The sequence below is a fragment of the Mesoplodon densirostris genome, chromosome 1 (genome assembly GCF_025265405.1).
Source record: "Mesoplodon densirostris isolate mMesDen1 chromosome 1, mMesDen1 primary haplotype, whole genome shotgun sequence".
Taxonomy (NCBI): Eukaryota; Metazoa; Chordata; class Mammalia; order Artiodactyla; family Ziphiidae; genus Mesoplodon; species Mesoplodon densirostris.
In genome coordinates this window covers 38,935,251-38,951,392 of record NC_082661.1, presented here as the reverse complement: position 1 = coordinate 38,951,392, position 16,142 = coordinate 38,935,251, and the positions used below count along the sequence as shown (strand labels likewise).

The following is a 16,142-nucleotide window of genomic DNA, read 5'->3' as shown; positions in this document are numbered from 1 at the left end:
TAGTCATAATCAATATTATATATGTTGCATATGATACAAACTTTTTTCCTTTTGTTGTCATTTTACTTGTTGAAGGGATTGTTAAGGTACTAATTGAACATTTTAAAAATATTTAATTTTAAAATAATTTCAGAATTCCAGAAAATTGCAAACATAGTACACAGAATTTCTGTATACCCTTTTTACCCATTTCTCCAAATATTAACAGCTAATATAATCACAGTAGTTATCAAAATCAGGATACTAACATTGTTACAATACTATATTGTCTAATCAACAGATCTTATTCACATTTCACCAGTGTCCTTCTTCTGGTCCAGGATCCCATACAGGATCACACATGGCATTTTTTGTCATGTCTCCTGAGTCCCTTTTGATCTGAAACATTCCTTCAGTCTTTCAGTTTTTCATCATCTTGACACTTTTTAAGCACACTGGCCAATTTTTTTTTTGTAGAAAATCCCTCAGTTTGGGTTTGTATGGTATTTCTTCATGAGTATATGACCAAGAGTGTGACTTAGTTTGGAAGTGGTCAAAAATATCTGCCTGAGGAAGAGGTGCTTAAACTAACACTGGAAAGATACAGAGGAAGTAGAAGTGTGAAATGAGGGTGAATAGAAGGCTGGTGGGTTGGCAGCTGGATCAGACCCAGCTTTGTGGGACCTATTAAAGATGCATGATATTGACAGTGATGGAAAGCTATTAAAAGTTTTTAAGTGAAGAAATGACAATATCTGAATAGCATACCTGTTGTATATAGAATTAAACAAAGGGGAGCATCATGGAAACAAATAGACCAATTAGAAGACTGTTCTAACAATGCAGACAGAGTAAAGGGTGACACAGATTGGGTACTGTAAGGAAAGATGGTGAGAAAATGCAGATTTGAGAGATATCTTGGAGGGTGACTCAGCAACTATAAGTGGTAGAATGGATGTGGAGTTGAGGGAGGGAGGAGATGCATGGTGAATGTTTCCAAGTTTTGCCAGGTTGTGTGTAATTGGGTGTTGATGCCATTCACTGAGATACAGGAGAAGTTTTCTCTGTTGAAGTCAGAAGCATCACCACCTCCACTTCCCTTAGATGCCAACATTTACAGTATCTTTGCCTACTTACTCTCCTATATCCCTGTCTGTCCACTTAACTTCCAGGTTCTATGTTTTTTTTCCCCTCAGAATCTCTCCCAATAGCTATTTATCCTTCTACATTCTTTTTACCACTCTCAGTCCAGTCCTGGGGTATCTCAAACACAGTTGCATACTTGCCTCCTCTCTCAATTGCCGATATCTCTTCTCTATGTAAGTTTATCCATCACTCCCAGACTTTTATTTTTCAGCTTCATTGAGGTATAATTAACAGAGACTACTTCAATTTAATAAATATGTACTTAGTTCCTAGTTTGGGCAGATCACCTTATTGAGCAGAGTTGAAAATAAAATAAATAAGAAGCTAAGCAAAATTGAAGAGATTCAGGGTCATTTTGCCTAATGATAAAAAGAATCTGTATCCTTGTCATACTCCTTACATAAAAATAAATTCCACACAGATCAACGGTATTTATTCAAAAATAACTAACCATAAAATTACTAGGAGATAAGATTGGTAGACTTTTTTTTTTTTTTTTTTTTTTTTTGCGGTACGCAAGCTCTCATTGTTGTGGCCTCTGCCTTTGCGGAGCACAGGCTCCAGACGCGCAGGCTCAGTGGCCATGGCTCACGGGCCCAGCCGCTCCGCGGCATGTGGGATCTTCCCGGACTGGGGCACGAGCCCGTGTCCCCTGCATCGGCAGGCGGACTCTCAACCACTGTGCCACCAGGGAAGCCTGGTAGACATATTTTAAAAAATTTTTTTATCATCAGTCAGTTTGAAGACCTTTTAAAGAATGATGAAAAGCCAGATATGATAAAAGAAAAAAAATAGATCCATTTGACAGCCTAAAATTTTAAAATTTTGTACAAAAAATTAAACAACTTTCAACAAAAACTCCAACTAAACTAATAAATATAGAAAGAAGGAAAGAAATAGAAAATTCACCATTTTCAAACACCACAGTAATAATCACTTCAGCAAAGAATAATCTTTGGATGCTAAAATGAATGGGCAAAAGTATACTTGCATATTGGCAAAATAATTCCCTATAAGACAGTTTGTAATTACAAAAGGAAAAATAGTATCTTTACAGGGGAGAAACATGGCAGATGTAACTTAGGTGATCAAGGTAAACATCGCTGATACCAGGGCAAATCAGTGTCTCCTGATGTACTGAGAAGGACACACCACCACTTCTGAGATATTTTTGCCAAAAAATGCATAACCACCTCTGTTGTATTTCGTATTTGTAGGACTTACCACAGTTTTAATGATATATTTGTGCAGTTAGTTGTTTAGTATCTTAGTACCTCTGTACTCAACCTCCTGCCTCTAGCAGAATGGAAATTTCATAAGATCAATATCCTCTGTGTCTTTGCTCACTAGTTCCTAGCAGGAAGTAGGAGCTTCATAAATAATGTTGAATAAATGAATGAATGAATGAATTTACTTGGAGCTGATACTTGTGGGAAAGATATACAGTAGTTATTAGCCTTGCAACTAGTGAGTGAGAAATCACAGTCGGATACCCTGGTGAAAGTGGATGTAGTGAAGACACAGTGCTCAGATTAAGCCTTAAATGAAGCCTTGAAAGAAATGTGTCCCATGGAATAAAAGTATGTTAAAAGACAGAAAATTAATAGGTAAGATGCAAGGTGAAGGAAGTGGGAGGAAAAAGGAAATGCCTCTACTTCATTTAGAGCAAAGCAGGGGTTTGTTCTAAAGTGGGTACTGTTCAGCTGATCAAGGCAGGTATTTAGGGGGTTATTTGTAACTGTCTTAGAGCAGTTTTATCTGATGCAGTGAGTCTCAAGTTTCAATGTGCATAAAGATCTCCTAGGCTGCTTGATAAAAATAGAGCTCTGTGGGGCACCCTTTGCAGAAATTATGACTTGATGGGGCATAGAAATCTGTTTCTTATTAACAACCACCCTCCTCCTCCACTGAGTAATTATGGTGCAGGTGGCCCAGGAACCACACTCAGAGGAAACTTTACATCAGAGTAGAGGGGTATAAGCTGCAGTGAAGGAAAGTAAGAAGGAAGTGAGTGGGGTGAACAAAGAGAAACAGTGGATGGCCACTTGCTAACGACTTTGGCAGTGTAGGGAGGGGGCTCTTTAAACATTTAAAAGTAACCTGCCAGGGAAAGTTATGAAGGGACACAGCCTGTTTTGATTTTGTCCACCTCGTTGAAGAGATTGTCTAGTTCAAAACCAAAAATGTGACTGCAGCTGTCTATTGAAATATGTTGAACAGTTAGAATATTTCCTTTGGTTGAGGAACACTGAAGAAGCAGTGTATGAGAGGTATTCTGGGACAGCTTTTGCTTTTGAAAGTAGTGCTGCCCTTAGGAAATTTATGAAAATTAAATAAAATTGATTAATAATGCCCAAGGACTGACCTCATCTCTGGGCTTCAGGCATCTGGCAGGCAAGAAGATGATGTTATTTAAAAAATGTATTTCTGACTCATTATGCTTCATTGAATTAGATAACCTGTGTATAGTGTTTTCTTTTCTTTTTTAACATCTTTATTGGAGTATAATTGCTTTACAATGGTGTGTTAGTTTCTGCTTTATAACAAAGTGAATCAGCTATACATATACATATATCCCTACACCCCCTCCCTCTTGAGTCTCCCTCCCACCCTCCCTATCCCACCCCTCTAGGTAGTCACAAAGCACCGAGCAAGCTGATCTCCCTGTTCTATGTGGCTGCTTCCCACTAGCTATTTTACATTTGGTAGTGTATATATGTCCATGCCACTCTCTCACTTCGTCCCATCTTACCCTTCCCCCTCCCCATGTTCTAAAGTCCATTCTCTACGTCTGCATCTTTATTCCTGTCCTGCCCCTAGGTTCTTCAGAACCTCTTTTTTTTTTAGATGCCATATATATGTGTTAGCATACGGTATTTGTTTTTCTCTTTCTGACTTACTTCACTCTGTATGACAGACTGTAGGTCCATCCACCTCACTACAAATAACTCAATTTCATTTCTCTTTATGGCTGAGTAATATTCCATTGTATATATGTACCACATCTTCTATATCTATTCATCTGTCGATGGACACTTAGGTTGCTTCCATGTCCTGGCTATTGTAAATAGTGCTGCAATGAACATTGTGATACATGACTCTTTTTGAATTATGGTTTTCTCAGGGTATATGCCCAGTAGTGGGATCGCTGGGTCATATGGTAGTTCTATTTTTAGTTTTTTAAGGAACCTCCATACTGTTCTCCATAGTGGCTGTATCAATTTACATTCCCACAAACAGTGCAAGAGTGTTCTCTTGGATAGTATTTTCTTAAGGCAAATTGCAATAAAAAGGGAAGTATGTTCAAGTGGATATTAGAGTTTAGTGGCTTATATTGAGAATGCATAATTTCCAGGAAATTTTAGTATTTCAACAGCAAGATAACACAATTAAGCTCATATGAATCTATCTTGGCAAATTAACTGAATTTCTCCCCAACACTTCAAATTCATTTTCCAAATGTTTTATGAATTTTTAATTGTTTTATGAAGATATTAATTTTTTTTTTTTTTTTTTTTTTTTTTTTTTTTTTGCGGTACGCGGGACTCTCACCGCTGTGGCCCCTCCCGCTGCAGAGCACGGGCTCCCGACGCACAGGCTCAGCGGCCATGGCTCACGGGCCCAGTCGCTCCGCGGCATGTGGGATCTTCCCGGACCGGGGCACGAACCCGCGTCCCCTGCATCGGCAGGCGGACTCTCAACCACTGCGCCACCAGGGAAGCCCCGAAGATATTAATTGAATCACCTCATTTAAAAAGTACAACAGAATCATAAATTAGTATATTTATGAGCATATGAAATGCCTTTTGAATACCAGAATTTTATTTTTTTATTGAAATATAGTTGATTTACAATATTGTGTTAGTTTCAGGTGTACAGAAAACTGATTCAGTTATACATATATATATAAATTTTTCCAATTCTTTTCCATTATAGGTTATTACAAGACATTGACTATAGTTCCCTGTGCTATACAGTAAATACATGTTGTTTAGCTATTTTATATATAGTAGCGTATATCTGTTAAACTCATACTCCTAATTTATCCCTCTCCCCCACTTCCCCCTTCAGTAACCATAACTTTGTTTTCTATGTCTGTGAGTCTGTTTCTGTTTGTTTGTTTGTTTTGCGGTACGCAGGCCTCTCACCACTGTGGCCTCTCCCGTTGCAGAGCACAGGCTCAGCGGCCATGGCTCACGGGCCCAGCCGCTCCGTGGTATGTGGGATCTTCCCGGACCGGGGCATGAACCCGTGTCCCCTGCATTGGCAGGCGGACTCTCAACCACTGCGCCACCAGGGAAGCCCTGTTTCTGTTTTATAAATAAGTTCATTTGTATTATTTTTTAGATTCCACATAAATGATATATATTATTTGTCTTTGTCTGGCTTACTTCACTCAGTATGATAATCTCTAGGTCCATCCATGTTGCTACAGAGGCAATTATTTCAGTCTTTTTTATGGCCAAGTAATTTGAGTACCACAATTTAGAATTTACATTAAAAACCAGCACATATTTTGAATTAAACTGTGTCTTGGTCGAATAATTATGCATTTGAATTTCTTAACTACATATTCCAGGTGGTCAGTCCACAGACATCGAATCACTCTGCCTAAGAAACAAGTGGAGGGAATGGATGCCCTTTTATTTCTTTGGCAGGAAGAAGACTATGAAACAGATTTAATGCTGAACTGAAGTCTCATTTCTGCAATAAGTCCTATCACTCTTGTCCAAAGCCCAAGAATTTGACCTTCCCCTGATTTCACCATCAGCTATTAAATATTAATTGCCAGTATCGCTGTGTGACTACGAGTATGAACTCTGGGATCTTACACACCTAATTTTGAGTCCTTGCTCCACCACTTACTTAAGTTGCTTGCCTAGTCTAGGCTCAAGTTTCCTCCCCTGTAAAATGGAGATAATGGTCATTATCATTTGCTGAGTGCTTCCTGATGCCAAGCATCTTGCTGTTGGTTTCACAAGCATTTTCTCACTTCACCTTCTCAACAGGTCTTTCCTTAGTTGCTATTATCAACCCCACTTTGCAGTCTGGGTAGCTGTGATTCTGCAGTTATTGCTTGGAGTCAGACTTTGAACCCATGTGGTCTGACCCTGGAGGCTACATGTCTAATCTCTAGACTCAACTGCTTCCTATTTGATAAGGCATTTGTGGGGGCTGAGAATGAAGGTCAATGCATTACTTCAGATAACCAGGGAAGGAAAGCTTTTGGTTAGTATATAATTAGTAACCAATTACTATAATATAATTATGATATTATATTATCATAATAATATAATTATTATTACGATAGCTCTTTTGCTGAATTAAAGGTGATATACATAGTCCTATCTCACCTGCCCAGAACCCAACTTGCTCTTATGTAGAAGACAGTAGAGGGAAAAAAAGGTAAGAAAAATGATTTTTGAGCAGCCAAATTAGAAATCATGTAGCAGGCACTGTAATCAGCATATAGTTTATTCACAGGAGATCCTTTCAGACCCATGTCCAGTTAAACTTTAATTTTACAAATAAATTTAAATTATTTTATCTGTAATCAAGATAGACTAAAAGGAGAGAAAGACTGAAGTCAGAGAAGTTTAGTAGAGAAGTTGTTTTTTAAGTGATTTTCTAGATGAAAGCAAATTAGAAATGGAGGGAAGCATTGCTGTTGGCAGGTACATTGAAATAAAACTGTGAAGCATGAAGAAAGAGTTAAATAATATTTATATTTTAATCAAAGAAGAATGTAATATTATCATAGAAGTATTTCCTTCGAAAATTGTTAAATCTCACAAAATTCTTCCCCTTCTTCTTCTTCTTCTTCTTCTTCTTCTTAATATTAGTATTAGTATTAGTATTCAGAATTACCACTTTCACCATTGGATTCACATAGGTAAACATTTCCTTATGTTGCCAGAGGAATCCTGAATCAATTAGGCAGCAGATTACAGAATCCTAAGAGTGCCTTAAACAATGGTACTTATGTCTTACACAATAACAGTTCAGAGGAGAATGGTTTCAAGATAAGCTCAGCAGCTCAACAGTGTCTGCAAGGAGCCAGGCTCCCTCTACCCCCCACGCCCCCCCGCCTCTGCCATCCAGCTGGGTCTTAGGCTTGACCCGTCTGAGTTGCAAGATGGCTGCTGCATTTCAAGTCTTACATGAAGACACATGTCCAGCTGATGAAAAGGCACATATTCTCCAGACTATCTCTTTGTGTTAGAGATGAAAGTATCTCAGAGTCCTCCCAATAGATTTCTCCCTTCTGGTCCCATTGTCCAAGATTTGGTCACTTGCCAACTAGTCAAGTCCTGAGTGCCAGGGAGTCTGGAAAAGTGAATATCTCTAGTGAGGCTGGGCCCTGCTGGCAGGAAGAAGCGGGGGTGGGGGGAGTGGGTGGCTGTTGGATAGACAACTGACAGCGACTGTCAAAGACTAATTGCAATGAAGCAAGTAGTTAAACATTAGTCATCTCTGCTATGTGTAATAGAAGCCTACGTCATCTTACTTTTCTAACCATTTGATGTGAAAAGGGACTGATTTCCTTTGAGTTTTCTACTGCATGCCAGGAACTGTAATAGAATGTGTGTGTGTGTGTGTTTTAATGATCTTTATTTAATTTGGCCATGCTGCGTGGCATGCGGGATCTTAGTTCCCCAACTGGGGATGGAAGTGGACGCCCCCTGCAGTGGAAGCGTGGAGTCCTAACCACTGGACAGCCAAGAAATTCTCTTTTTTGTGGGTTTTTTTTTAAAACTCATGTAAGCTTCCACTGAGTTCTTCTGGAAGGGTGTTATTTCCCCCCATTTAATAGATGAAGATAAAGTACACAGAAGGGTTAAATAAGACACCATAGCACTCCCACCTCACAAGTGGTAAAAGCTGGTTTCTCCTACAGATATACAGCCCCAAACCCTGAGCTGCTGGGTTAAGGGTGCCCAACCATCTCATCCTGGTGTCAGAATAAAAACTGTACTGCACTATGAGAAAGAATTCTTTTATGGCCCAAAGTGCGACTTGATTGCCCTCAGGGTAGCCTAGACTTACCTCAGAGTAATTTAAAACATATATTGGGCATGGTGATTTATTTAATAATCTTTCCTGTAGCAACTGCATTCTTGCTAATTGATCTAATCTTAACTACGCTGCTGAGGTATGTTTAACTTGGGATATCCTTCTAGGGATAAGAGACAAATAGCTGACACCTAGCCGGTACTCACATGTAGTACTTACAAGTATATAAAAAAGACAATAAAAGCTATTTCTAATATTCGGATCAAGTTTCATATTTATCAATATTTTAGTACAAATAATGTTATCATCTGGGTCACAGCAGATGATAATTTCTGATTTACAAATATTATATAAAAATAATCTCTTGAGTATAAACAAATAGTCTTTGGTTTTCACGTCTGAATCCTTCCAAATGAACAGCAAGGATGGGCTTAGGTCATTTTTTTTTTCCTGAAACAGGTCCCAATCTATAAGCCTCCTGTGACCCAGGAGATGCTCCTTTCTGCCTCTGTCACTTAAGGCTTGGGAGTGACCCTTTAACCTCCTTTTATCTAAATCAGATTAGGTCACTGCAGCCCACAGTCGAGGTTATGATCATTTCCTTGATCTCCAACTAAGTAAATTGCACCATGTTCTTCCAGGAAAACCTGAACTCTAACCCAGTGGGGAGAAGAAAGGCTGCTTTTGGCCAATTAGAAATGAGACTACAGCATGTGGCATGAGGTGTTCTGGCCTCTCTCATCTGCCGCCCCTGCTTATCCAGTTCCCTACAGCACTCAGCCTGAAAGGAGTACCAGTGAGAAAACGACACATTTGGGCCATGGTCTCACTGGCTGTCCTGTGTGCCCAGTCTCTCAGGAGACTCTTTCCTGCCTGGTTAGTCTTTGTATTCTGGAAAATCTGGCTCTGTGTATGCAAGTAAGTCAGGATTCAGAGCTTAGCCCCACCGCCCCCGCAAAAAAAAAACTATTTAAGAAAAAAAAAAGAAAGAGAAGGAAAATTAAGGGAATTAATAATTAAGGCTAAAAAGGTCACAAAAGAAACACTGTGTTAACAGGTTAGGTATTGTCCACTTTTGTTCTTGGCATTACTTGCTGCTGGTTTTAAAGGGCAGAATCATAGAGCTGCTTCCACATTTCCTTGGGGGAAGTTGAGACATAGAGACATCCAGGCTATGTATCAACTAACAAATTATATTTTTATATTAGAAAAAGAGAATGGGTATTGCAGATTATATAGCAATCTGCCACATTTTCTCTTGTGGGTCTTGGGTTCTGTGAGGTAAGATATCTCTTATTGTGCCCTCAGTTTTCTAATTATTTTAGTGAGACCTTAGTAGTACAAATGGAAGGTGATACTTGACCATTATTTTTTCATCTTTTAGATTCTCATGGCCCACTATATCTCTGGTTAGATTGAAGTAGCATGGTGAGGTTTTGTTTTGTTTGCGTAGTTGATCTAGAGCAGCAGGTTTTCAAATTTTTTGGTCATGAGACTACTTTACACTCTTAAAAATTACTAAGGGCACTAAAAAGCTTTGTTTCTGTGGGTTATATCTATTTATATTTACCATATTAAAAATTGTAGCAGACATTTACAAGAAGGTACAAGTGAGCATAGCCATTAACTTGTACCCTATGGAACTCTCCACTATACAGATGGATGGTAAAAAAAGCAAATAATGTTTTAGTAATATTACGAAAATAATATTGACCTTGCAGACCCCTTAGGGAATCTGTATCACTTTGACGTCTACTGGTCTTGAGAACATAACCTGTTTATGCTGACATTGGTAATTGTTTATATTGCAGGGGATAAGTGCTAGGACTGCAGATTGAAAAATAAAGGAATTAAGGCAGGACCACTGCCACTGAGTAGTTAATGGTCCAAAAAGAAGCAGTTGACTGACCAATGTATAAACTTCTTTCTTATTAGATTTGAGGGGAGTTGGTTTCTGTTTCTGAATTATAAATAAATTTGTGTGTGGGAGTTAATAGAGTTAAAGAGAGATTTAACTATTGGTTTTCATCTATAGGAATTTAATAAATTCTGGTGTTCAAGATATATTGAATTAAGCATTTTATACATCTAGAAGCTTACTGCGGAAAAGTTTGATTTTTCTGCTCACTTACCATTGTTTTTGGCCACCCAGCCCTGAATCTACCTTTTCTCACCTGGCACATCCCACTTTGCCTCCTATGGAAGTGTGAAGTGCTAGATATTTGCATTTTTAACCACCTTTGCAGCCTGGCTGCAGGCATGTGACCTAGGTTCTGCCAGTCAGGCACCTCCATATCATATTCTGAAGTAGAAGCTAGTGACATGAAAAAAAATGTGGCACCTCCACAGGTGGTTTCCCAGACAGCAGCTGGTGTTGGTGATGGAAGCCGCTGGCTCCCCCGCCCATCAGTGACAGGCAGCAGACCAGTGCTGCTGTGTGATTTGGGGTCATGTTGCTGGGTATGTAGCCTCCAGGCCCAATTTCTCTGGCCTTCTTGGAGATTTGTGACCTTTCCCTTATCATTCTGTGGATTCAAGAGTCGGTGCCTTTGCTTGCAACTAAGAATCCTGCTTGATACATTCTCAGATGCAGTGTCTTTCAAAGCGTTGCTTGGAAGTCTCATGTATCAAAATCACCTGCACCACATCCTAACAATGCTGTTGGTGGGCTTAAAACTAGGGGATCCAGAATCCTTTTGAGTTCCAGGAGTTTGCATTTTAAACAAGTCTCAGGGTTATTTGATTTTAGAACTGCTGTTCCTATGTTTCCAACTTTTTAAATTATTTGTGCTCTGTTTAAGGATCTGAGTAACCCCTAAAAGAATTCATTCTTGGCATTTAGGAGACCCTAATCAATGAGTAACTAGTATTTCCTTGGCCTCTTCTCTCCCCACCCAGCCTCAGATTCTCCATAAGCCTCCTTGTTCTGTCTCCTTAACTCTTTTACCGTCTTTTTTTTTCTGTTGTATTCTCACCAAGCAGTGGTAATTCCCCCAAAGGGATTGCCTACATTCAGTGGTCCCAGGATTAGTTTGGATTTTAAAACTACACTGTGACTGGGACTCTCTGTAGGTCCTTTCTTTCTTGGGCATTTCTGCAACCTGCAGGCCTACAGCTTGATGTGTATTCCAGGGATCACTGGAGAGGATGAAGGGGAAAGATCAGAATACACTAAGTGAAGGATTTTCCAGCCATGGATTCAGGTCAGAAAATAGCACAGAAAATTGAATAATCTACTTCTGAAGTTTTCGAGAATTCAGAATGTTGTAACTTGAAAGAGTGTAGCTTAACCCCCTCATTTCATGAATGAGGAACTGAGGAGAAAATACGTGTTCAGCGTCGCATAAGTGATTAGTGGAAGATAAAAGCCGACATAAATTTAGAAGTGGGAAGTGATCATGCAGAGCTCGACCTAAACTAGCATACAAAGGAAGGAGACTAACATTTATTGAGTGATTATTTGAACTTGGGTACATTCACTTAACATCCCTGAGCCTCAGTTTCCTCAACTGCAAAATGAAGATTCTAGAAATAGCAGACATTGATATGATATTGACTATGTGCTGGGAACTGTTCTAAGCACTTTGTGTGCTAAATCATTTAATCCTTACCACAACGACATGACATAGTTACTATTATTTTCCCCCTTTATTCAGGTGCACAGAAAGGCTAGATATTTACCTGCAGTCACCCACCTAGAGTATTCATTTTCTATTGCTGCACTGCAAATCACCCCAAGCTTCATGTGTTAAGACAACATACATTTATTATCTCACAGTTTTGTGGGTCAGGAGTCCAGGCACAGCATAACTAGGTCCGCTGCTCGGGGTCTCACAAGGCAGCAATGGAGGCGTCGACCAGGCTAAGGATCTGATCTGAGGCTTGGAGTCCTCTTCCAAGAGCACGTCCTTCTTGGCAGAATTCATGTCCCTACTGCTGTGGAACTCAGGATGGCTGAGTCTTCCAGGTCAGCAGGACAGGTCTCCCACTCAGGATAATCTCCCTTCTGATTAATTGAACCTCAAATGATTAGGGGCCTTAATATATCTGCAGAATCTCTTCATCTTTGCCATATGACAGAATATAATAAACATGGGAGTAATCTCCCATCACCTTTGCTATGTTCTGCTGAGATGAGAAGCCAGTTACAGGTCTTGGCCACACTCAAGGGGAGGGGATTACATAAACCTGTGGATCCCAAGGGGTGGGAATCATAGCACCATCTTAGAATTCTACCTACCACAGCCAGTAAGACTTAGTTTAAGCCCAGATGGGCTCCAGGTCTGAGTCCATGCTCTCAATCACAATGACCTTCTTTCTCCTTTTGAAGCAAGTAAATCCACTTTATAACCTTGCATAGTGTTCTAAGTAAGATAACACCCAGCAGATTCATACTGGGTACTAGGCAATAACTAATTCTCTTCACACTTCCTGTTTTAAAAGTCTACTTCAAGAAACCTTATAACCACCTGCAGTTTTGTATTTTCAGGAAGAGATTTCCAATAGTTTCAGATTATATAAGTTATTTCAATTTGTTCATAATTTTTCTGAGGCAGAAATAAGCCTGGCATTTGGGATTTGAGACTTGAGTTCTCAAGAAATAACCATAGCTCTTCTTTTTGTCTTTGAAACAGATGAAGTGATTGAGAAGAAACAATAAACACCATCATTTTGTAGACAGGACAACATGGATCAGCCGTTAACGGTGAATTCCCTGGTAGGTGGCACCAACCGATATTTTACATGTGGTCCGAAAACCCAAAAAGAAGAACAGAAACACTGAATGTGAAATGAGTCACAATTACTTCAAGAAGTTGAGCACTTGCCGTTTTCATCCATCTGCGTGGTCCTCTCCTTTGAGGAAGTGATTAATAAAACCATCTTTGCTAGAATTAAAAATAATGCTTTTTTTCCCATGAAAGTGTGAAATTTTAATTTATCTGGTTCGATTCCAGGAGTGTAGTCCTTTAGCACAACACTGGGGAGAAGAATTTCACAGATGACATTGGAGCAGGTACTTCAACTTCTTTGTGCCTCAGCTTCTTCCCAGATAAAAATTAGAGGCTTACCTTGTGTGGTAATGACCAAGGAAATAATTTTCTATTTAGTACCTAGATGCTGCTTTGGGATCTTTGTGTAAATGTGTGAATATTTGAAACTCTCATCCTTTTCATCTTTTCCCCTTACAGCCAACATAGTACACACCTTCCTGAGCTACATCTTAGAAGAAATAACGTGCTAGAGAGGAAATAACAGGGGCCTTGGGATCCCATGAGCTTATTGTGTGTCCCAGATCAGTCTCTGAATGTGAATATAGGAACGTTATATAATCTCCATGGCCCTGTTTTTGTACTTTGTGCCTTACAACTTCTGGAAACCGTAGTTTTAATGTTGCCAGCCTGTCCTTGGGGCTTGCTAATGAAAGCTGTCATTACCCTCCCCCTCCTCCTGATGACCATCCCAGACCCACTCACTACCCCTGTAGCCCTGGGAGCAGCGGTATACTGAATACCCTACACACACAAAGCTTAGCACCAGAACATAAAGAAATAGAGGGCCTGGTTCTTACTCTGAAATAGGTTAGTGTTCTCTCTCCGAGGAAAAAGTCCTTCACAGATGTTCAGTTGCTTTTGAGAGTATGTTTGAGGAGCAGAAAATTGTAGGAACTTTTCACTTTCTGACCCCATATTGTCAAGGCACTGTGGGATAATAAAGGCTGACCCACTTCTACCTCTGCAGAGGAAGGAGTCATCCTTATGGAGTGCCTTGTGTGTTTTTCTAGAACATTATGTAGGAATAATTAAAATTTTAGTGGACATGTCAATGTAAAAATGAACACTAAGGCTTTTTCCTCTGGAAAATGTATTTACATCTAAGAAGTTCATATGCAAATGAAACACTACAGATTGATGAAGAGTTTAGGCTATTTCCCAGTTTATCTCTGAAATCAATTTTAAACTTAGGAAGGGTAGCACCATTCCCGTAAAGGGAAAATAAATTTTATTTTTTTCCTTCACATAAAAAGATAATCTAATTATAATCATGTTGCTCCCTGTCTCTCTTCCTCCTTTATTTGATACATTTATTGGTTGTCATCTGTGTTGCAGGGAATATACTACATTCCAGAGGACAGAGATGAGTGTAAAATGATTCCTTTCCCTCATGGAGTTCATAAGGAGTCAAAAATACTTGTATACAAATAATTATAATTCAGGGTAGACTGTATAGTAATAAAAAATGGACAAGTTACTTTTGTGCACACAGGAGGCTAGAAGTCTGCTTTAGAAAATGCCCTAATTTCCAAAGATTTTTTTTTTCCATTAACTTTCTGATGTCATTGAAACATTTACCTGTGGTCAAATAACAATATTTTTGGAACACAGTCAGGATTATTTGTTTACGTGGGGTTTATGGCTGCTTTCACACCAGCGGAGCTGAGTAGCTGCCAGGGAGGCTATATGTCCCACTGAGCCTAAGAAACTTGCTATATGGCCTTTAACAGAAAAAATTTGGCTTTTTCACCTTTCAAAAGCACTGACTTTTTATTGAAGAATTGAATAATTATCCTGAATGTATATGTTCCATGTTTTTTCAGATGTGTATAGATGTTGTTTTTATTAATAAAATACAAATGTATTAATATCATAGACTTTTTTTTAGTAATTATTATTATTTTTCTCAGTCAGGGAATAATTAATGGTGTAGTTACTATTATGTTGTGCTCTGAGAGTGTCTTTATGTTAAAAAGGGGGTGGGGGGAATGGCCATATGCTTGAAAAGGTTTTTCCTGGAATTATTTTTGGAGTTTTATTCACTTGGTAAAGATACAGGGAGGCCCTGAAAGCTCCTTATAAAACCAGATGTGTTTTGGAATAGAATTGAATCCTGATAGTAACTTCGAATCCAAGCCATCTCTTGGAGGCCCTTCAAGTATAATGACATGATCCCTACCCTGGTAGGAATCCATCTCTTGGCTTGCTTCCATGAGGATATAAGGGTCAATGATATTTTACCTAAAATGACCTAAAACATTTGCATACCCAGGAACTGCCACATAATTGTAGCTGAAACCTATGAGAGGTCTTAGTCCAAAAGAGTGTATGTTAACCCTGGAGATGTGTTGTCTTTTTGGTGTGTAGACCACACATTTAAGCAAAAAGACATTTTTACCGTATCATTAACTTTTATGAAAAACTTTCCTTAGGTATTGATGTCAGGTATTTAGTACAGAAAATACATGTATAATTTCAGTCATGTTCATTTCTTCTTATAACCAGAGATTCAAATTCGACTTTGCAGAAAAAGTTAGCTGCCATGCCGGACCACAGGGATGTTTCCCTCAGCCCAGAAGAGCGAGTCCGCGCCCTAAGCAAGCTGGGTTGTAATATCACCATCAATGAAGATATCACTCCACGCTGCTACTTTAGATCTGGAGTAGAAATGGAGAGAATGGCGTCCGTGTATTTGGAAGAAGGAAACTTGGAAAATGCCTTTGTTCTTTATAATAAATTTATAACGTAAGTGTTTTATTTTGGAGGTCTTCGAAATGAGAAAATTGGGGAAAATATTTACATGGTATTTTGGTGAGATAGCTTAGATGCCGGCATATTTTCATATTCAGAATGAATTTACAATCTCCCAAAGCATGAGATGTCCAGGTTTTTAAGTTACCAAGTAATGTACTCAAAGGTGGCCTTACACCATCTCTGAGGCTTAGGGATGAATGATCAGGGATAGAGCGAAGCTCAGGGATGTCAGACACCTTTCAACAGGCCAGCGCAGTAACCAGCATGCCCCTTCCCTCTCTTCACAAATAAAATTTCTTGTTTTGTGTCATTCTTCCTTCACAGGAATGCAAGCGTTATGAAAGCAGACATCATATTGTAGCTCCATCTACAACACCTGGAATGCGCCATTAACATTTTAAATATTTAATTTGATGGGTTGAGACTAGGGGATAAATTGACGACCCTAGGAAGGAACTGATTCCGGGACAGAGTGTA

The 16,142-nt window shown here is 39.2% G+C and overlaps 1 protein-coding gene across 6 annotated transcripts in view; it reads left to right on the top strand.

Annotated features, from left to right (window-relative positions):
- STAMBPL1 (STAM binding protein like 1) overlaps positions 1-16,142 on the top strand; it is a 45,336-nt gene that overhangs the window by 9,036 nt on the left and 20,158 nt on the right. For 5 of the 6 annotated variants that reach the window (XM_060116047.1, XM_060116200.1, XM_060115976.1 and 2 more), the window contains 2 exons: positions 12,774-12,856; positions 15,439-15,656. In XM_060116047.1, coding sequence (XP_059972030.1) covers positions 12,827-12,856; positions 15,439-15,656 — 248 coding nt within the window. In that variant the 5' untranslated portion in view covers positions 12,774-12,826. Of the gene's footprint in view, positions 1-12,773; positions 12,857-15,416; positions 15,657-16,142 lie in introns of all 6 variants that reach the window. The other variant, XM_060116124.1, reaches the window with a different exon arrangement.